Source organism: Amphiprion ocellaris, chromosome 16 (genome assembly GCF_022539595.1).
Source record: "Amphiprion ocellaris isolate individual 3 ecotype Okinawa chromosome 16, ASM2253959v1, whole genome shotgun sequence".
Lineage (NCBI taxonomy): Eukaryota > Metazoa > Chordata > Actinopteri > Pomacentridae > Amphiprion > Amphiprion ocellaris.
In genome coordinates, this window is record NC_072781.1 from 24729673 (window position 1) to 24753626 (window position 23954).

At 38.1% G+C, this 23954-nt stretch overlaps 1 protein-coding gene and 1 long non-coding RNA gene across 2 annotated transcripts; one reads left to right on the forward strand and one right to left on the reverse strand.

Moving 5' to 3' along the window:
• Nucleotides 1-707: 707 nt before the first annotated feature.
• On the forward strand, nt 708-6963 carry LOC129350769 (uncharacterized). The gene is made up of 4 exons (XR_008604275.1): nt 708-806; nt 1702-1802; nt 3291-3391; nt 5120-6963. It is a non-coding gene; the product is annotated as an uncharacterized LOC129350769 (long non-coding RNA).
• A 12339-nt stretch (nt 6964-19302) lies between these two features.
• Nucleotides 19303-23803, reverse strand: mcfd2 (multiple coagulation factor deficiency 2, ER cargo receptor complex subunit). The gene is made up of 4 exons (XM_023278368.3): nt 23676-23803; nt 22871-23065; nt 22570-22729; nt 19303-20965 (listed from the first exon to the last, which is right to left on the reverse strand). The coding sequence occupies exons 2-4, from the start codon at nt 23062-23064 to the stop codon at nt 20837-20839; spliced, it is 483 nt and encodes a 160-aa protein (XP_023134136.1). The 5' UTR covers nt 23065; nt 23676-23803; the 3' UTR covers nt 19303-20836.
• Between the last annotated feature and the right edge of the window lie 151 nt (nt 23804-23954).

A 23954-nucleotide genomic window follows, 5' to 3' on the forward strand; every position in this document is an offset into this window, starting at 1 on the left:
AAAAAAAATACCCGTGGAAGGTGCTGCTGGTGGTGGAGGACCAGGCTGCAGTGGTGCTTGTGACGTAGATGACTGCTGCTTGGTATTCTTTATGTTAATTGTTGTGCATTCTGTTATTAAACGTTCTTTCACACTGGCTGCCACTCTGATTGGTGAATCCAAAAGTTTTGAACTGCAGAGCCACAAGTGTAGCAACAGTCAGTGAACTGTTCTTTTCTTTGGTTTGTAGTCTGTCAGCTAAGCACCTGACAAGGTTCTGTGCCAGGTGTTGTGTCATAGGGGTGGTGAGTTGGGAATATATATATATATATATATATATATATATATATATATATATATATATATATATATATATATATATATATATATATATAAATATATAATCTATCTATCTATCTATCTATCTATCTATCTATTCTCTACGAAATACAAAAACTGACATACTACTAACTCTCAAAGCAAAAACAACAGCAAAAAAAACCAATCTATTCTGCGAAAAACAATTCAAATGAACAACACTAAATAGGGATCTCCTATCCCGGAACACTCGATCCCGCTAAGTGATTCACATAACAAACCGAACCAATCAGGTGATTCGAAGCAGTTGAGTGCTTCAAACGTCACTGAAGTGATTCAAACGTCATGAGTCACGTGACCAAACCACGCCTCGGCACAGTGGCTCGATACGTTTGCTTCATGAGCTACAGCGCATGTGTGGAAACCTCGGGTATCAGAGGACCATCGCTAGTCAGCACGTTTGGTAGTATCTCTGACTGCTGTTGATCTTGTTTTTGGAGTAAAACACGGTAAGAAGATAAATACTTCTAACCAGTAGCGTTGTCTTGTTGTACGTTAAGTCAGCGACTTGTGAAGAGTTGTGTTTTGTCGTGTTTGAGCAGTTGGTCCGGACGCGTTAGCTAGCTAAGCGGCTAAGTTAGCTAGCGGGCTAATCAACACAGGTGGCTAACTTACCGCTGAACACCTGTGTTAGTTGCTGCCGCAGCTGTCCTCATTATTAGAGAGACCTTCTCAACCTGTATTTCTCTGCTGTGTATTTTAGCTTTTAAAAAAGTTGTTTTACTTTAAGTTTAACTGAAACCCGTTTAGCTGCACTGAAGTTTAACATTCAGCTGGTTTGAATTAAACCGCGCTTAACATTGCGCAACATTACCTCTCTGAATCTCCATAATTTCATTAAATTTCTTCTCTCTTCCACCGCTCAAGTTCAATCCAGTATATAAAATGACATTAATAGTAAATAAACTAACAACCAGCCATTGTATTTATTTATTATTGCATGTATTTGTAGTAAAACATGAGCTGAAACATCCTACTTTTGGATCTAGAACTGCACAAGCCGTTCATTTTCAGTCACCTGAGGAGTTAAACTCTCCTTTTTATGTGAGGTTGAAGCAGAAAGTCTGAGTTAACAAAGAAAGTTCTTTATAATTTGCGATACCTGTTATCTCTGACTGAGGCTTTAGTTTTTGTTGAGCTGATTTACACGTAGAAACTTTGTTCAGGAAGATTTCTCAGTAGCTCAGAGGACAGGCTGCTTTTTACACAACCTTGTAAGAGAATGTCTGTCAATGCTTTCAGCAGAATTTAGAAACACAACACTTCCTAAACAGATATTTTGAGGCTGTGAGGTTGAACGTTTGAGAGTATATCAGTGTGTGTTTGTGGTCTTTCTGTTTCTAGGTGGAAGCTGAATTAGTGAGGATGACTCCTGCTCCTGTCATCTCTAAGCTCCTCACACATCTTTACCTGCACATGAGGAAAATCACTCCTGCAGAATGCAGGTATGTTTGTCATTATTATAAAAAGATGTTGCCTGGTGACCTGTGAGAAACCCATTATACAGAGTCAGCCAAAATAATGTTTACACACATCAGAAAAGAAAAACTTGCATAAATATTTCAATACCAAATTTATTCAGACATCACAAGATTAATAAAAGTTATCTTTGGCCTCTACAATTACAAGAGGTGCTCAAAGTGGTGGCCACTGGCTTCCAGACATTTCTGTTGTGTTGTAGACGTCACTTGTTGATGCTCCATTCATGAGGGTAATGCCATCTGTTGGGAAAACATCGTACAACAGGACACAGAGTTATCGTGATTTGATCAAACTTAGAAAGAGGAATCTATATGTATAGAAGTACTTATACAAATAAAATATTTATAAAAGTTTTTCTTTTCCTGATGTGTGGACATTATTTTGGCTGACTCTGAACTTAATGAGAACAAAACTCATTTAATTGTTGCTCTGAAAGCTTCTTTAGTGAAAACCAGCTGGTGTTCTGCTTTGAAACAAACTGCTGTTGAGGTTTGTGTTTTTAGGTTTAACCCCACAGTTTCTGAATGAACTGATAGTTTGTTTTTTTCCTGATCAATGTGGATGTTATAATTGATGGTAACATTTACTGATCATATAATCAGCATGACAATATAACAGTAGAACATTCTGACCACGTGACTAATACTGTGTTGTAGTGCTGGGCGATATGGAAAAAATCATATATCACGATATGGATTATTTTATATCACGGTAACGATATATATGACGATATACCACAACAAAGTATGTTTTCAGTTATTCTCTGAAAAGTTTGACAAAAATTTCATTGCTTACTTTTCTCCATGAAACTTCAACCTGTTGCTAGGGCTGGATCCGAATATTCTGTCCCCATGGTGGTATGCAGATATTTATTTTGAGATCCGAATATTCGCCCCCTCCTACCTCCACCCCCACCCCCCATCGGGCGTTATGAACCGAGCCGAAAATTCAGCTCTTTCCTCCGTTAGCTCACCGCCTCTGACCTCACGGACCGAACCGAATATTCAAGTCATTCCTTCGTCCGTCCGTCAAATTCCCCCTGAGAGATGGTTGAGAAGGTTTGCAGTTCTTGTTTTAGCAAAATATGTTATAATAGAAGATCTTTATTGTCATTGTACATGAAATTATCTGCAAACCAGCAAAGTGCATCAGTGAGAGGTATCTAAAAATAAATAAGTAAAGAAAAATGCTTCTAAAGCCAATAATAAACAGAATATTTTGAGGGAATATTCTAAAAAGGAAAGAAAAGCTCCATTCTCACTCCTCTCAGGATAAACTGTCATTAAAATTTACTTTAAATTTAGCTTCAACATGAGATAAAAACATTTACTTTAATTACTGATGTTGTCAAGTTTTAATAAACTTCATGCTACTTTTATAAAATGATGAAAGTGAATAAATTGTATTTCTGTGATCTGTGTTTGATTTCTGTCTTTTCTCCTGTCATTCAGATGTTCAGAGGGAGATGATGCCACATCTGGTCCAGCTGATGGAAGGTCTTGAAGTTCTCTGACTGGCCTCGACTGAAGATGGTCGTCTCACTGGATTTAAGGTTCAGATGCTCAGTAACAAACTCCACCAATGAGCCAACAGGGAAGCTTTAGGTTTATTAAATGTTGCTATGAAGGTATCGCTGTTTTTCTTTGTGAATGCAATGAGCTCCAACTGAAACTTGAATTAGGACTTAGAAGTAAATCCTTCCATCTGAAAGGATCTAGTTGCATTAATAACCTCATAACATTCTAATTTTTATTTCAGTCTTGGTTGGAAATAGAATCTCTGTATTGATTCAGGTAAAAACTGAACTTCACAGCATGTTGAAGCAAAACAACCAGATGAAAACTGTGATGGTGTTGGATTGTCAGACCGTAATGTTGCAGCTCAAAGCAGCTTTTCTATCTCAGTTCATTCTGACATTCAGCTATGAATCAACACAGCAGATGGTGATCCATGCTGTGGAAGTCTCACATCTCCTGATTTAATGGAGCTGCTTTGCACTTTTTACACTGTTTATTCACCAACACTTTATTTAATAAAAGTCCCATCTAGTTTTTATGAGGAATGTGATGTTTTAATTTCTCTGTGAATAACTGCAGTCTAATGCAACAGCTGGAGTTGTAACATCTGTCCTGATATTGATCATGAAGTATTGATCAGAATACTTATGGTTAGCAGTCATCCCTGAAGTTTTACATTAAAATCTTTACTTGTGTTGTGAACTTTGGTAAGAAGCAGAAACTTTTGCGTTGCCATGGATACATGAGTGTTAAATTCTGTCCATGTTTCCATTTTGGGAAATTCAGTCCAGCAGATGAGTTTGTTTTTACTGACAACTACCATTCAGTCTGAGATATTAAGAATAAATAAATGTGCATAATGTGGAAATGAACAGAATTTATTTTTATTTATTCCTACAGCTTCTGCAGTTAAACTTCCAGAATGTGGAGGAATTTAGTCTCACAATCACAGGCAACAAATATTATCTGAAAGTCGGGTTATTGTTGTTTATCAACACAATACAAAAAGATTAATGTTAGAAATATTCCAGTTAAGACTCTAGAATATCATGATTTATGTAAATTTACCTCAATAATATGAATGTTCAGGTTAAGATTGTACAGTGATATTTATTATGTAAGTTTAGCTGATTAAAGTTGACTCTGCCCTAAAATATTATTTAAATTTACATCATTATTATATTTAGGGTCAGACCTTACAGTATTGAGATTAAGAAGTCAAATATTCTATAAAATGTAAATACACTGAACTCATTTGGATATATTTAAGTGAAACTCTACAATATTATTTATGACACAAATCTATCTAAATCAAAATTTTAATAATTTTTACTCCAAACATTTACTGGACTGATTTAAATATTAAAATCACTCCTTTCTAATCCTCTGCTGTACGTTCAAACCTGAGGCCTTAAATAGAAACACACAAGTATCTGATTGAAGGAACTTCTGCAGAGTCCTGGTTCCAGAACATGATGATAGAATTATAGACAAACTTTAACAAAATCTGCCTGAGAGTTTACAGTTTTTTATGTTGGATTTCTTCAGTAATTTAATGAGAGTTATCAGCAAGAATCAAGTGTTCATTTGATGAACTTAATTTCCTAAAACTTCCAGAATTGGAGCTCATATCTTTGACAGCTGTAAAGTTTCTGCTCCTTCAAAGTTCACAACACAATGAATGAATTCCTAAAACACTCTCAATGCTGGAGAGCGTTTGTGATGCTGAAGCAGTGATCAGTTTTTCTGTTTCTTCTCTTTAGATGCACAATGAGGGACGTCTGCAGAGACTGAGAAAGAGTCTCACCACATCCTGACATGAGGAAAAAGACTTTATTGAAGACTACAATGAGAAAAACTATCAGACACCAGACGGCTGCATTCAAGGTGAGCTCTGAACATTTGATCTGGAACAGGAATTCAATAACGGCAGCATGAGCTTCATTTCAGTCTGTAGCTGCTGAATTCATGGATGAATCATCTGGCACTAGAGAGGAAGACCATCAAACATCCACATCAGCTGATGAAGGTCCAAGAGTCTCACCGAACAAACAACCTACAGAGTGAAGACCTCAAATCTGATTGGACGGCCTCCTATTCAGCCACGTGTGAACAAATGCCTCTAAGCTGATTTGTTTTCTAAAATAAATCTAGTTTGAGTCCTAATCTATGCCTGTGTGTTTGCTTCTTTACACCGCTGTTAACAGTTTAGGCTGTTAGATCGTTCCAGATAAGACAAGTACAAGATTCTTCAGAGCCGTTCTACCACGAGCCTGACAGGAAGAACTCCAACAGCTACTGAATGTTCCTGTGGTTCCCTCAAGGCTACAGGAGGAGCCCTACGAGGACGAGCCGGTCCACCTGATGGAGGCCAGTTGCTGCGGTTCAAAGCCAACACCGACTACGTGGACTTCTACTGGACCACACGGAGGCCTTCAAACCGGACCAACAAGTTCACCGACTCCCCGACTCGTGGGTCTGAGGACGCCGCCGAGCCTCGGCCCAGCCGGCCTCCTGTCTGTGGGTGTTTGAGTGCTGAGAGGTTTGTGGATGCATGTGAACGTGTCTGTGTTGAAACAGCAGCTTTGGACTCACTAACGCCAGGGAAAAACCAAGAGCTCCTTTATTTGTGACTTCCACTAAAAAACTGATGAAAATAAGTTTGCCAGGGTTCTGAGTGATAACAGATTATTAAATAATGAAAATAATTGTTAAAATATTCCTTTAAACAATCCTTTTAGGTCTACATTTCCTTTACACTGACTTCTTGGTATATGCACAAGTATTTTGGGTGAAATATACCATTAAGCCTAATGTTCAACAGTTTTTCTGGGAATATACCATTAAACCAACCTTTTAGGTAAATGTTCCAGGATGTTGGGTAGAATATACCATCAGATCAACCTTTTAGGTCTATATTGGAAGATTTTAGAGTAGAATATTACTCCAAACCATCCTTTAGGTCTATATTTAAGGTGGAATACTCCTTTACACCAAGATTTTTTTGGTCTCGGATTTTGGATGGAATACTCGGTTAAACCAACATTTTAGGTGCATGTCCGAGGATTTTTGGTGGAATGTTCCTTTAAGGTGGATGTTTGAGGACCTTGTAGGTGGAATACTTCCTGAAACCAACCTTTTAGGTCAACATTCAAAGGTTGAAGGTGGTATATTCCTTTAAACCAACCTAAATTTCATGTTTTTGATCATTATCAAGTGAGAAACCTCAATCCAGACTCCTCATAATGACGCTGGAGATTTATGCTGCTATTATTTGTTTAGTCCAGACTAAATGACAGAAATCCACAACTGTAATTTTATTTCAGGACTTGATTATTAAATGTCAAAACAATCCATGTGATTCTAAAAAGTCAACAGCTTTACAAACTCTAAGATTAAACTCTCCACAAGGATCCAAAATAAGTTGGACTTCTACATGAGAGCTTTAATTATTCTTCATCTACTTCCTGAAAAGTTTGGTCAATAAAAAAGACAAAAACTAATATTTTCAGCTGAACTAAAGACAGACTTTGTGATTTTTCTGCTCACATGTTGTGTTGTTGTAAACTTCCTCTTTCAAATAAATATCCTCCTAACCCCCTGGAAACCAGCGTTTGTCCTGTTCTTGTGTTGCTCCTTGGCAACCCTAGACAGCTGGGTCCTAATGTTTTTTGAGAAACACACCATACTATGACGTTTTTACAATGATGGTTCTACTATGGAACCAGTTTGACATGTTCAGGCGTTCTTTGTGTGAAAACTCAGAGATTTCAGGTATCAGAAGCTGGTTTTCAACATTCTTTATTAACTTTCTGCTTCAACTTTAAACTAAATTTCCTTCACTAACCCAGCCCTCTGGACTTCCAGTAAGCTGTGTTCCTATTGGCTGTCCAGGTGGCTGCTTGGTGTTATCAGGAACACCTGAGCAGCTCAGTGTCTTCCTGCTTTATTTAGCTGCAGACAAACATTTCCTCTGCTTCTCTTCACCAGTGAACTGGGTTTGGCTCCATTGCTTTAGTTTGTTCTTTAGGCGTTGGCTTGCAGCTTCCAGCAGTAAAATCGTTTTTAATGTGTTTCTTGGTGTGTTTTAGGGCTTTGTACTGGATAGTTGTCTTGGTAAATGTGGTTCTTTAGCCACAGTTAGCACATGGTGCTAATGTGTGCAGTGATTAGTGGATTTGCTGCAGCTGAGTTGTGTCTTCATCTTGGCTGTAGTGAGTCTTTAGAGGTTTTCGGCCAGACACATTCTGTATTCTTGTTTGTGAACCAATGTTGGTTGTCCAGAAGGTAAGAGTTCCTATCCTGATTCTCTGTTCTCAGAGGTTCTCTGGTAGGCTGCAGGAGACTTTAGCGTTTGGGTTGTACTAGTTTGGTTTTTGTACGGTTTCATTTGGATGACTATCTTGAGGCTCCTCCATGTGGTTTAGTGAGGTTTTCTGCAACAGTTCTACAAAGCAACCTGCAGCAGAAGAGACTTTGAGAGTTTTTAGGAAGTTCTGGAGAGCAGACTTTAGAGCAGCAGAAACATTTGTCAGCAGTTTGAGAAGGTGAGCTTCAGAGTAGAAATGAGACGGAAACCTTCTTGACCCGTGTGGTGAGGTCCTGTACCAAGAGTTTGAGCAGGTTGTGAAGAGTCTGTAGTTCTTTGGTCTGAAAGCACAAGAAGAGTCGACTCATTAAAGGAGCAAACAGGAGATATTGTTGGTTCTTCTGTCACTCTGCAGTTTCCTTAGACTGAATATCAAGTTTATATTTTAAATGATTTCCCATGTGAGTCTAAGAGGACTTCAATAAACTCCCTCCATCCCCTGGACACAACATATTTTATTACCATATTAAATCTTTTTTTTTCTTTTTTTTTTTTTATGTTTTTGAGTTTTAATCATAGTTTTAGCATAGTTTTTTTCCCTTTGCTTCTTTAGTTTTGTCATCTGTGTAAAAGGTGCTAAACAAATAAAGTTGAATTGATAAACTGAATAATTGACTAACTCATGATTGTGACAACAGAAGTATTTTCATTGTGATTTAAGGGTTTATTTCATTTTTAAGGTTGGGGTTAAAATCTTGACAGAAATTAATGTTTAATATAATTTAATGTAATTTAATGTTTAACTCTATTAAACAGACAAAATATTGAATGAGATAATTCAGCAAGATACAATACGTGTCATTATGAAATTAAACAAAATTTTTAAAATACAAATATTAAAAATTACAGATAAAATATTTTCCATAATTAAACATTTAAAAAATACAATAAAACAAGAAGAATATTAAACATTTTAAAAAATGCAAAACACTTAATTAGATTATTAAACCTTTAAAAAGACAAAACATTTAATTAAAAAATTAAATGTTTAATTAGAAAATTACATCTAAAGACAATAAAACTTCAAATAGGAATTAAACAGAAAATACAATGAAGCATTTAAAAAGAAAACATTACAAGGTAGTAAAACATTTAAAAAGAAGAACCTTAAAGATTTAATCGAAACATTAAATATTGGGAAAGAAAAACTCAAACAAGCCAATAAAACATTTGAAAAAACAAACATTAAAAAGACAAAACCTTTGGAAATCAAACCAGACATTAGAAAAGAATAAAAGGTGAGAAAAGAGCAAAACTAAACGTTTAAGAAGAATCAAACTAAAGACAAAACATTTGAAAAGACACCAGTTAGACTTTAGAAGATCAAATTAAACAGAAGAGACAATAAAATGATCAAAAGAGCATAAACAAATAAAGGTCTTAAAGCGTTTTCTAGTCTGAAACAAAAACATCAAGTTGTTTCTTCAAACATTTCCTCTTTCTATGTTCTTGGTTTGATTGTGGACAGATTTACTAAGAACTCATTTCAGAAAACTGCTTTCCAGATAAAGTCTACTAGTAGTTGAAGGCATTGATCAAACTAATGTTACTTTCTGATCTCCGCAAACTTTACTGTTCAATGAAGAGAATCAAAGTTTGTTGAGGATTTCTTAAAAAACCCACAGGGGAAGGTCTGAGAAGAACTCAGATGGATGGTCTAAATGTGAAATCAAGACTCATGGTCACAAGTTTTAAGGCTTCTGTTAACCAGAAAGTTCAAACTAACAGAGAAGTATTGAGAAACTTTCAAAATTTCAGTCCTCAGAGTGTCTGAAGGTTCAAACTAACAGAGAACTACTCAAGAACTTTTAAGATTTCAGTCCTCAGACTGTCTGAAGGTTCAAACTAACAGAGAAGTACTGAGAAACTTTTAAAACTTCAGCTCTCAGACTGTCTGAAGGTTCAAACTAACAGAGAACTACTGTGGGACTTAGAGGATATCAGTCCTTGGACTGTCTGAAAGTTAAATCTAACAGAGAACTACTGTGGGACTTAGAAAATTTCAGCCCTCAGACTGTCTGAAAGCTCAGGTCCTGAGGACTCGGGAGGTGTGGAGGCTTTGGAAAGTCTTGGAACTGAGGGTTCAACCCTCCAGCACAAAGGCTGAAGTCCAACCTCCTGAGAAACACGGTCGAGTCAAGACTCGAGTTAAAAAAAAAACTCGAAAACGACAAAAAATAGATGATAAATGCGCAAAAAAAAGAAGAATTAGTATCTGAGCGAGTAGCTCAGGGGGATAAGAAGAGGACTACCAAGTGGAAGGTCGCAGGTTCAAGACCCGCCACCGGCCTTTTTCTTTGTTTGTCTTTGTCAGGATTTTCAGAAAATTTAAGAAGTGTCTGGTCTTGAACCAGCGACCTGCAGCTCCATAGGCAAATCCTTAACTCACTGAGCTACAGATCAGATACAAAGAAATAAGTTCGTCTTCCCTTTGGCATCGTAGTTCCTGAAGTGACCACATGGGTGGAGCCAAGGCGGAGTCTGGGTGGAGTCAGGGCGGAGAGTAGGCGGGGAGGTGGGTGGCGGCCTCCCCCCTCTACTCCCCCACCGCCCACCACACCTTCCCCCGCCCCACGAGTTCTTCGAGTCTCGATGAGTTCCTCGAGTCTCGACAGGTTTTCCCGAGTTTCTGGAGTTTCCACGAGGTCGGAGGCAGAACAACTTGTCATGAAGAGGTGTTGAAGGCGGCCAGGATGGACTGACTTTTTACAGTGACTAGAAGGAAGACCACTAGAAGAGCAGGTCTTTAACCACCATCCATAAAATCCATGGAGTCGCTCCAGAGAAATGAAGGGAGGTCAACTTTTATCAACCTCCATCCAGATGTTCAACTTCATATCTTTACTTTGACATTTTTAGCACCGCAAACCTTTAGTATCACACTTTATTATCATTTATTAGGACTTCAATGGAATCCACCAGCAGATTTAGTTTTTGTTGACAAACTTTATTCTTGTCATCGTGACTGCAGTATTTAAAACTGTTCCTTCTATTTGACCTCATGTTTATTAGTTTTAGTGGAGAAACTTATTTTAGTTGTCGATTAGTCTCTTAAAAACCAAGTAATAAATTGGATTAGTCAAGAGGTTTAAATTTCTTACTTTGTCATATTTTAAATATGACAAAAAAAATAAAGTGTCTTGAGACAATTTGACCTGTAATTGGCGTTATATAAATAAAATTGAATTCAAATTGTATGTATCTTGTAATGTTGGAGTAATTCAGCCATATATGTTGGAAAACACATTTTCTTTGTCCATTAATCTGTTGATTGTTTTCTCCAGTAATTCATTTCTTGTTTTGGTTTATAAAATGTCAAACCCAAATATATTGTTTACTGTCATGAAAACCAAAAAGATTTACATTCATGATGCAGGAATCAGGCAGTTTTTCACTTTTTATCTTAGTTTAGTCAGAAAGATAGTTGATAATGTGTGAATTGTTGCAGCTTGTGAGCCGTAGAAGGTTTTAATCTTTGGGGCCGAGTGTCAGAAAACATTTAGAAACCAACATCAACAAAACACTCAACAAAGATTTGAACATCATTAAAGGGAAATCCAACTTTTGCATGACAATGTCTAATTAAAGGACATTTATTTCCAACGTAAATGTGTGATATTCATCCTCTGGAGCTTTCTCTTCACATCGTCTTCCACCTGGACTGGTTTGGTCGGGAGCATGTGCAACAAACATTTGAAAAACTGCACTTTAACATCAATGAATGACACTGAAGTTTAATCTCTACATAAATGAGACTGAGTCTGAATGTGCTGCTCTGTCATTAACTCCTAAGTTTAGGGAAAGTTCAAACAAAAGAGGACAGTTCAGATAAGACTTGAGAATGAGCTTATTTTGAACAAACATCTCAGACTTTCTGAGCTTCAGCACCTACAGCAAGATATTTTAACAACAAGCAACTCAAGAGATCCAGAAGTTGGAGAGAGTTAGCTTTAGCTGAGCCAAAGAACATGTGGGACGCTAACCTAGCAAACATTTCAGACTTTTCTCTGTGAATTCTGAGAAATAATTTCCTATTTAATGACAGAGCTACACATCTTAACTCAGTCTCATTAAAACAGACTCTAATTCAGTGTCATCCATCCATATTAAAGTGCAGTTACCCAAAATGTTTGTTGCATGAGCTCCAACAAAACCTATCCAGGTAGAAGGACACTTTGACAAACAGGAAGTGGATGATTTCAAGCAGATTTATAGAAGGGGGAACCGGACTGTACTAAGTGTGGTCGAGTACAGAGGGGTGTTTTGTGGGTTTTTAAGGCTGATAATGATTATTAGTGAGACATTTGGAGGAGATATTAATTTGCAGGAAATGAAAGTATTTAAAATCTTGGAGTTACACAAACTCTAACAGCAAACTTTGTTGATATGTTTTTGTTTTGTTTACAGATGTTAAGTTACAGGAGTTTTATTCGTGATGTATAACCAATCAAATCACTCCAGAAGACAGAGCGACCACAGGTTGATGAAGGTTCAGAGCCAAAGTAGTGCCATTTTTAAATGTATTTATTACCATAAATCAGTAAAAAATAAGATACTGATAATCAGTAAATCAGTCAGCCCACAATTACTACAATTCTACAATGTATGTCTCTTTGCTTTGACTTGTTATTTGTACAATATACGATGTATATGATGGCGTTTTTTCATACCAAAGGCTGTACTATGATGTTTTCTAAGAGACATACTCTGTTTGTTCTGGCCCTGGGCCACTGCACTCCTCCTCTGTTGTTTTCTGGATTGTACTCAGCTGCAGCCTTCGTCCACCCGGCCTCCGTTGACTCGTCCCGCCTGCCGTCTCTGGAGCTGAAGCTGGATTGGAACAGACCAAAGTACAGTCCAATCACGATGCCAGCTGCCTCTCAAAAGGCTCCTTCATCTGGTGGAACTTCTTCTGAGGGGAAGCTGAGCTGGCCCGGCAGAACTTTGGAGATGTGCTCCAGTGGTTGGTGGATGTGTGGGGAGATAGAGAGGGACCTTTGACTTGTTCAGAAAGGAAAACAGGAAAGCCATTAGTAGTTTTAGTTTAGGGTGCTACTGCGGTGTGTTTTTGGGCTTGAAGAGGTGAACAGGAAGAGTATTTTTTTTGTATTGATTATTGTTTACTTTGTTCCTGGTTGGAATGTCCATCAATGTCAACATGAAGTTCACTTTTAGTTCTGTTTATTTTTATTTTACTAACACCCATTTGCTTTTAACCCCCTCACATGTTGTGTTGTTGTAAACTTCCTCTTTCAAATAAATACTCGTCTAACCCTCTGGAAACCAGCGTTTGGACTGTTTTGGTGTTGCTCCTCCCTTACTTCAGACAGCCAGGACATAAAAACATTTTGTTGACCAAAGGCTATACTATGACATTCTTAGAGCGACATGCTATACTATGACGTTTTTTGGGCGACATGCTATACTATCAAGTTTTTAGAGCAACATGCTAAACTATGACGTTTTTAGAGCAAGATGCTACACTATGACGTTTTTAGAGCGACATGCTATACTATGACGTTTTTTGGGCGACATGCTATACTATCAAGTTTTAAGAGCGACATGCTAAACTATGACGTTTTTAGAGCAAGATGCTACACTATGACGTTTTTAGAGCGACATGCTATACCATGACGTTTTTTGGGCGACATGTTATACTATGACGTTTTTAGAGCGACATGCTATACTATGACTTTTTAAGAGTGACATGCTATACTATGACGTTTTTTGGACCAAAGGCTATACTATGACGTTTTTAGATCGGCATGCTATACGATGACGTTTTTTGGACGACAAGCTATACAATGACGTTTTTTGAGCCACATGCTATACTATGATGTTTGATGGAACAAAGGCTATACTATGACGTTTTTAGAGCAACATGCTATACTATGACGTTTTTAGAGCGACATGCTATACTATGACGTTTCAAGAGACACATGCTATACAATGACGTTTTTTGAGCCACATGCTATACTATGATGTTTTTTGGAACAAAGGCTATACTATGACGTTTTTAGAGCAACATGCTATACTATGACGCTTTTAGAGCAACATGCTATACTATGACATTTTTAGAGTGACATGCTATACGATGACGTTTTTTGGATGACATGCTATACAATGACGTTTTTTGAGCCACATGCTATACTATGATGTTTTGTGGACCAAAGGCTATACTATGACGTTTTTAGATCGGCATGCTATACGCTGACGTTTTTTGGACGACATGCTATACAATGACGTTTTTTGAGCCACATGCTATACTATGATGTTTTTTGGAATCAAGGCTATACTATGACGTTTTTAGAGCGACATGCTATACGATGACGTTTTTTCGACACCATGCTATATTATCAAGTTTTTAGAGCGACATGCTAAACTATGACGTTTTTACAGCGACATGCTACACACTATGACATTTTTAGAGCGACATGCTGTACTATGACGTTTTTAGAGCGACATGCTATACTATGACATTTTTTGGGCGACATGCTATACTATGACATTTTTAGAGTGACATGCTATACTATGATGTTTCAAGAGCGACATGCTATACGATGATGTTTTTTGGACGACATGCTATACAATGACGTTTGTTGAGCCACATGCTATACTATGACGTTTTTTGGACCAAAGGCTAATACTAATACATGCTATAGTATGATGTTTTTAGAGCGACATGCTATGCTATGACGTTTTTAGAGTGACATGCTATACTGTGACGTTTCAAGAGCGACATGCTATACGATGAGGTTTTTTGGACAACATGCTATACTATGACGTTTTTTGGGCGACATGCTACGCTATCAAGTTTTTAGAGTGACATGCTAAATTATGACGTTTTTAGAGCAAGATGCTACACTATGACATTTTTAGAGCGGCATGCTTAACTATGACGTTTTTAGAGCAACATGCTACACTATGACATTTTTAGAGCGACATGCTATACTATGACATTTTTAGAGCAACATGCTATATTATGACGTTTTTAGAGCAACATGCTATACTATGACGTTTTTAGAGCGACATGCTATACTATGACGTTTTTTGGGCGACATGCTATACCATGACGTTTTGTGGGCGACATGCTATACTATGACGTTTCAAGAGCGACATGCTGTACTATGACGTTTTTTGGACCAAAGGCTATACTATGACGTTTTTAGAGCAACATGCTATACTATGACGTTTTTAGAGCAACATGATATACTATGACGTTTTTAGAGAGACATGCTATACTATGACGTTTCAAGAGCGACATGCTATACGATGACGTTTTTTGGACGACATGCTGTACAATGACGTTTTTTGAGCCACATGCTATACTATGATGTTTTTTGGACCAAAGGCTATACTATGACGTTTTTAGATCGACATCCTATAGTATGACGTTTTTAGAGCGACATGCTATGCTATGACGTTTTTAGATCGACATGCTATACTGTGACGTTTCAAGAGCGACATGCTATACGATGACGTTTTTTGGACAACATGCTATACTATGACGTTTTTTGGGCGACATGCTATACTATCAAGTTTTTAGAGCGACACGCTAAACTATGATGTTTTTAGAGCAACATGCTACACTATGACAGTTTTAGAGCGACATGCTATGCTATGATGTTTTTAGAGCGACATGCTATACTGTGACATTTCAAGAGCGACATGCTATACGATGACGTTTTTTGGAGCAACATGCTATACTATGACGTTTTTTGGGCGACATGCAAAATTATGAAGTTTTTAGAGCGACATGCTAAACTATGACGTTTTTAGAGCGACATGCTTTACTATGACGTTTCAAGAGCGACATGCTATACAATGACGTTTTTTGGGTGACATGCTATACTATGACATTTTTAGAGTGACATGCTATACTATGATGTTTCAAGAGCGACATGCTATACGATGACGTTTTTTGGACGACATGCTATACAATGGCGTTTTTTGAGCCACATGCTATACTATGACGTTTTTTGGACCAAAGACTATACTGTGACGTTTATAGAGCAACATGCTATACTGTGACGTTTTTAGAGCGACATGCTATACGATGACGTTTTTTTGGATGACATGCTATACAATGACGTTTTTTGAGCCACAGGCTATACTATGACGGTTTTGGACCAAAGGCTATACTATGACATTTTTAGATCGACATGCTATAGTATGATGTTTTTAGAGCGACATGCTATTCTATGACGTTTTTAGAGTGACATGCTAAACTATGATATTTTGTTGAACGACATGCTAAACTATGATGTTTGTTGGACCAAAAGCTATACTATGACATTTTTTGAGCGACATGCTATCTATGACGTTTTTAAAGTGACATACTATACGATGACAATTTTAGAGTGACATGCTATACTACGATGGTTTTTGGGTGACATGCTATACTATGACGTTTTTAGAGTGACATGCTGTACTATGACCTTTTTAGAGCGACATGCTATACTATGACGTTTTTAGAGCAACATGCTATACTATGATGTTTTTTGGACGACATGCCATACTATGACGTTTTCTGGGCGACATGCTATACTATGACGTTTTTAGAGCGACATGCTATACTATGACGTTTTTTTCACCAAAGGCTATACTATGACGTTTTTGAGCGACATGCTATGCTATGACGTTTTTAGAGCGACATGCTATACTGTGACGTTTCACGAGCGACATGCTACAAGATGACGTTTTTTGGATGACATGTTATACTATGACGTTTTTGAGTGACATGCTATGCTATGACGTTTTTAGAGCGACATGCTATACTGTGACGTTTCACGAGCGACATGCTACAAGATGACGTTTTTTGGACGACATGTTATACTATGACGTTTTTGGGTGACATGCTATACTATGACGTTTTTAGAATGACATGCTATACTATCATGTTTTAAGAGCGACATGCTACACTATGATGTTCTTTAGACGACATGCTATACCATGACGTTTTTAGAGCGACATGCTAAACTATGACGTTTTTAGAGCGACATGCTATACTACGGCGTTTTAAGAGTGACATGGTATACTATGACGTTTTTAGAGCGACATGCTATACTATGACGTTTCATGAGCGACATGCTATACGATGACGTTTTTTGGACAACTTGCTATAAAATGACGTTTTTAGAGCGACATGCTATACGATGACAATTTTAGAGTGACATGCTATACTACGATGGTTTTTGGGTGACATGCTATACTATGACGTTTTTAGAGCGATATGCTGTACTATGACCTTTTTAGAGCGACATGCTATACTATGACATTTTTAGAGCGACATGCTATACTATGACACTATGACAGAGCTTGATGCTACGTTATCTTTAATCAGGCTACGACGACTGAGCAGCTAGCTCGGTTAGCATCGCTAACATTAAAGCTAATATTTACTATGCTAACTTTCTTCTCTGGTCAACACACACTGAAACAAACTCCACCAACATCTGGAGTGCATGGCACACATTACATCTAACACTAAACCTGCATATAAAGTGCATTAAAAGCGGCACCGATACGAAAATAAACATTTACTTACCAAACTATCAGAGTCCTTTCAGTTTCTGCTGGTAGAATCAGCCGAAGGTAGAAAACTGGTTAAAACAAGCCAACGGCAGGAAAACTGTCTGTGGAAAATGTTCTGCAGCTCCACCGATAAATAAACCAACAGTTATTATATCAGAATTAATCCAAACGAGGAGAACAGAGTCTCTGCTGCCTCCTCCATAGGACCTGTCAATCATTCTAGACCGGACTGTCAATCAAGTAGTCCCGCCCCCTGACTTCGCAAAACTTTAACGCTCTATAAAAAAAAATCAATATTGATTTATTTTAAGATCGGCCACCTGATCTCTCATTTTGATCATGAAAACTCACGAAAAAATATGTACGTACAGTCTATGCACCGTACTCTGTTTGGCTCCACACTTGCTGATGACCACTTCCGGTCTCAGAAAATGAAAAAACTGACTTTTTTTCGTTTCTGTCTCTTACTGATTTTACTTTCTTGTTATTCTAAATATAAAACGAAAATCTTTTTTTTAAAATCGTATATCCCTTTTTGATCATGAAAAGGAAAAACGCCTTGTATTTAAATTTTAATTTTTGTATTTTAAAACGAAAATCAAATAACCACTTGTTTTTTGTTTTTCAATACCCGTTTCAGAACGGAAAATCCAATTACCAGATCCGTACACGGACCGTGGTGGATGTCTGGTGTGTGTGTGGGCTGTGTGTCTGAATGTTTTTGCGAAAAAAAAAAAAAAGGCTACTACAAAACTACAACTTCCGGCAAGAATGTCACTTCCTGTTGATGGGGACGGGAGCCTCTCGGGTATGGACACATAAGAATCATGTGACAGGTCATGGCCACAACGTGATCACGCTTATTTCAACGTAAGAACTCCTCCAAATACCGGTGGTGTGGTTTATAAAGAGTTTTGTTGTGTGCGCTTTATTGTGTATTTTTACAAACCCATCACTGCAACGAAAAAGCACCCTGAGACCTGGTGAATGTGTGAAATGTTAGTGTAACTCCCCAGATTTTATATGCAAAAAGAATTATCGATCTCTCTTATCTGGTGTAAAATCTACAGCCAATCAAAAATCAATATGCAAAACGTAGCGCCGGCGCTACGCTGGGTTCTAAAGGGTTAAGTTTCTTTCGTTTTCTTTAGCAAATTTTAGTGTTGTAGTTTTGTGCTGAACAGTAAGCAATTTTTTTTCTTGGTCGCTGTCCAAATAACAACTCAGATTTTCATTCACGGCCCTAGTCTTGAACACTTTCCCATCTGTTTTTCAGAGCTAGATTGTGCAAGTGGTGTGCAGTCTGTCGCATCATTTTAGAACAGATACTGTACCTGTCAATAATGCCACTATGTATATCTATAGCTCCTAATGACTGCTCCTGTGTTTCCACTGATCTTCCAGTATCCGTTTCTATTCCTGTCTCACAACCACAATGTTTGGTTCTTCTGGCAGTTCTTTTCCATGTGGAGCCATGATGCAAACATGTAGATGGATGCAATTATGTTTCAGGAATCACAGGTGGATTCACTTTTGTTGCATTGACTTTCAAGTTTGGGGCCTAAATTTTCAATATAGTTTGGGGTTTTAAATGTTCACAGGAGGACATGTAATGCTTGTCAATGCAGAGATTATGCAATTATCGAGAGGTATTTCAATTTTAGCTCATTTGACTTGTAAGAATAATTGAGTTCTTTTCTGTACATTATGCGGTCTTGCCTGATTTCCCCAAAAGGGAAGTTTCTTCACAATATAGCTGTTAACAGGTTTACTGTCCTCACAGCATGAGTAAAACATGAGTTAGTACACACACTGAAATATCAACCATTTTTACTGTATTTCAGGAAAAATACATTTTGGAATCTGCTGATCTTTTCAACTGCAATAGAAAATGAAGTTCTACAGTCTGAAAACCTTCACATTTCATAAATACACATCTGCAGATGACTACTACTACTAAATGTCATTTTATGAATTTTATCTGACAGGACCAAAAACTGCAATTTGCCTCAAAAACAGCCAACGACATCACATGACAACATATTCAGTTTACAGGTTTTTAATATGTCACATTCCAGAGACAACACAGTTGCATCTGTCACGCTTTTTAAATATCTGCATTTCACAACCTGAATTTATTGAACTATCAATACTGGATGGCAAAAATACAGAATTCATCCCTATGAAAAATCATACTTATGAAGAAATCACAGATGGATTCAACACACTTCACCGAACACATTTTCTCTATGTCTGTTTTAAAGGCAGCTAATGTCTGAAGCAAACACGTGTTGTGTTCAAGTGCTTTACTGGAAACCCAAGAAACAGAGTCAGCTCTTACAAAAACTACAGCGGCAGCAGCATCGGCCAGTGTGCTTTAGTCTAGCTTATCCAGTGACGAAGATTCAGCAACACACAGTATGGTGCTGCCTTACATTCACTATGTGATGACAGATTTATGTCAAGTATCTGCTGGCTGACAACTATTGTGGGGAGAACAATGATTGGCTCATTTTGTAGTTGCAATAATCATGAGGGAAACAGCAAAAACCACCTCAGGAACAAATGTGAGGTGCCACATTGTCTGACATGCTGCTGGTTTACCATTTTATACACACACTCATATACTGTACATCTGATCAAGTCAAGGCCACGTTCTGTTGTCACGAGAACAACATGTTTGAGTCACCATCCTCACCACAAACAGCAAGTGAAATGGATTCACAGAAGGAATCATTTGGTCCACTATGTCCAGTATCAAATGAGTGTGTGCTAGTTTATATAAACATTGTGTAAAAGAGATCTGGCCAATTTAAAGTAATGACATTCGGTTTAGATGCCGTTGGTCTGCCGGGGTGAATTAAATGTAGCACCACAAAGTTGTACGATCAAAGGATCAGTTCACCCAAAATGTTTTAGAGGTTTGAGATCCGCCGCCGAGTGAAACTTAGTCTGACGCTGAACACAACACCAAACATCACATGTAAAAAAAACTCAACAGTAGTGGTTCTTCTTACAGTGTCCACTTTACTTTGGGTGGGTCACAGATTTTAAAATGTGTACTGGCTGTTGTACTTTGGTAGAAAATAGATCACAAAGAAAGGATCTCGCATCTTTGTATTCTGCCATTGAGGTCTCAAAAGCTCAACAGAAACACCTGAAAGAAGGCTACATACTGCTGAAGGTAAAGTAGGAAACATTTTGGGAAGTGGGTGAACTGACCCTTTAAAGATGGCATGACTTCAAGGAATCTACAAAAGCAGAGAGTGTAAAATGTCCCTCTCATTTGTAAGCATACAACAGAGTCAAACTAAAACAACAGGCATATGTTGTTCCATCTTGTTTGCTGCTTATTAAATCACTTGAATAATTTCTTTAGCCAACTTGGAAACATTTGTGTCATAAACTACCGATAACCCTGATTGACCGCCTGTGAGACAGAAGGTGAAGATTAAATGAAGGTCTTCCCAAAGCTGATGCAGCTTCTCAGTTTGGCTCCATGTACGCTCACCGGTGGTCCTTCACTCTCTGCAGATTCCTTACTGTCGTTGTGAACATGAAGAAACAGAAAGATGCTCTATTCCAGTGATTTGGCAAACTCTGCATAATCTATGTACCCGTCATTGTTCTTGTCATCGTCCCTCAGAACATCATCAATGAGAGCAATGAGATCCTCCTCCTTCAGTGGCTGGCTCTCTCCTCTCTCCTACAAAGAATAGTACAACAAAATGTACAGAGCAGAATTCATGCAGATGTATTCAGGGGCAACATACACCACCATTCAAAAGTTTGGGGTTGCTTAGAAATCTCCTTATTTTTGAAAGAAAAGCTTTTTTTTTTTTTTTTGAAACAGCTGATTTTTAATGGAATATCTACATAGGGGTACAGAGGAACATTTCCAGCAACCATCACTCCTGTGTTCTAATGCTACATTGTGTTAGCTAAGAGTGTTGAAAGGCTGATTGATAATTAGAAAACCCTCGTGCAATAATGTTAGCACATGAATAAAAGTGTGAGTTTTCATGGAAAACATGAAATTGCCTGGATGAGCCCAAATTTTTGAACAGTAGTGTATGCGGCCATGAAAGAAAAACTACAATATTCTACTAAAAATGCTTTTTTCAAGAAGACTTACAGGAAGAATTTTTATAAGCAGGTAAAATGGCAACTATTTGTTAGGTAAAGTTTTTTATTGAATAAATCTGAGGTTGTTTTTTTTTATGTTGGTTCTCAATAAGACATCCTATAAGACATTAGTGTGAAATTTTGTCATTATTAGCAAATTAATTCTGGTTTTGTGAGATCACAATGATCTTAAGATGTAATTACTTCATTCTCAGGTGATTTTTTTGTGCCAAATCTGAATGGAACGTAAAACACTTCTTGCAATTTTCACAAATTCAGCTAAGTGAATTGCAGTAATGCATGAAAAGCAAAGTTACAGTTTAAATGATTACAGAGGTATGATCGCATTTAAATAAAAGACTCACAATAAATTCACCAATGAAGCTATAATGTTAAGATGAAGGATTTTAGTCAAGAAACATTTTTTCTGTCAAAACAAGTATATTATGCTACTCCTGTAGCTGTCAGTTAAAATTATTTCTGGTATTTCTGTCAACAGGGCTGCACAGTGGCGTAGTGGTTAGCACTTTCGCCTTGCAGCAAGAAGGTCCCTGGTTCGCGTCCCGGCTTTCCCGGGATCTTTCTGCATGGAGTTTGCATGTTCTCCCTGTGCATGCGTGGGTTTTCTCCGGGTACTCCGGCTTCCTCCCACAGTCCAAAAATATGCTGAGGTTAATTGATCATTCTAAATTGCCCGTAGGTGTGAATGTGAGAGTGCTTGTTTGTCTATATATGTAGCCCTGCGACAGACTGGTGACCTGTCTAGGGTGTCCCCTGCCTTCGCCCGAGTCAGCTGGGACAGGCTCCAGCCCCCCCCGCGACCCTAGTGAGGATTAAGCGGTGTATAGATAATGGATGGATGGATTTCTGTCAACAGACATTATGCTTTCACCCCGACCGGTTGAGGCAAACAGGTGACCTCCCTCAGCCTGGTTCAGCTAGCGGTCTTTTTCTCTTAAAACAGGACATTAACATTCAATGTACTATGTTTAGATAATAAATGACGGGTCTTAATCTTGATATTTAAACTTGTTTGGGAAATTGTGAACACCAATATTATTTCTCTACTGGGAAGCACTTTGTCTAAATGACGGTTGTTTTAATTATGCTTGATAAATGTGCTAATTAAATAACCGTGACTTTACATAAGGACAAAAATATTGGCATAATCACGTGTATATTTACCTCTTTGTGTACATGTGTGATGGCTGTGGCTAGCTCCAGCCCGTCCAACAGGTTGTTTCCATCATAATCGTGCATCTTGAAATAGTGCAGCTGAAGCTCCTGTGGTGTCATATCGTTCTCTGGTTTGTCTATCACTCCCTCCAAATGCTCCATGATGTGGCTGAAAGCAGAGGAATACAAACACACATAGCTTTTGATTACACAGAGTGGGACCACTGCTACTGACAGCGCTCAAAGTCCAGTCCTGACTCATGTATCAACATGGCAGAAGGCCCGTTATGAGTTAGGAGATATCACTCACTCTTTGTCTTGGACCATGTTTTTGTCCAGGCGGCCGTGACCGGAGACGTGAGCAGCACCTCCTATGACTGGAGGCGGCTGCTGCTGCTGGGGGTGGTGGTGGTGTGGATCCACTTGAGAGCGAACACACAGCAGGGAGCAGGACAGAAAGAGGAGCAGACCCCCCCACTGCACACTACACCTGCCCCTCCTCATGCTGCAGACAGGCAGGACAAACAGTCAGAGCCGCAGACAGACAGTTAATCCCTCCTAGTGTGCTGTATTCTCTAAATCTATGGTGGACATCATCTTTACATTTCCTCTTTCTATATTCTGTAATTCAGTTTCCCCCCCACACTTTCCATTTATTTTCCCCGTGTTGCAACTTTTATACATTAGTATTTTCCTCTGAAAGTTTTCCGTGGTCTTATTAGAGCTAACACTGTTTCATACGTTTAAGAGTTGGCTGTATCAGACAAAAACGAAATAAAAACCCTGCAAGTCACAGCTGTATACCATATGTTTATACAATAGTTGCAGGTTCATTTTCATGAAACTATCACACATACACACTACATATTAAAGGTTACGTTAGTAGCGAGATTGTGCTCTCTTCTGTGTCCTCACATATTACATGATTATGCTAGCTTTGGTAAATAATCCAAATTAACAGAAAGATTTATTACCGTTAGCTTCATGCTACAATAAGATTTGCTAGCACGAAGCTTCATTGCAGGACTATAGTGATATGACACGGCCTATTTATTAAGCAAACTTCTCCAATAGTTACTATGATACAGATATTAAAAATACTAGTATATACATACTTTCAAACGACTTGTATCTTCGCCTGCGTCCGTGAACAGTCGTGTTGTTTTAGTAGTTGGCTGGCAACAATCAGTAGTCAGAGCTTTTACGGACCTCGTGGGTTGCCGTAGACCTGCTTGGACACGACAGCTCATTGTGATTGGTTGAAATGATCAAAGCATATATAGAAGAAGCGAGAGAGTACCCTCCAACGGTAACTGACACTTCGCTTGAGTTAGGGTAATTTTAGAGTTTTAGCTGCTTTGGACAAAAATGGGAGTTTATTTTAATGATCTTTA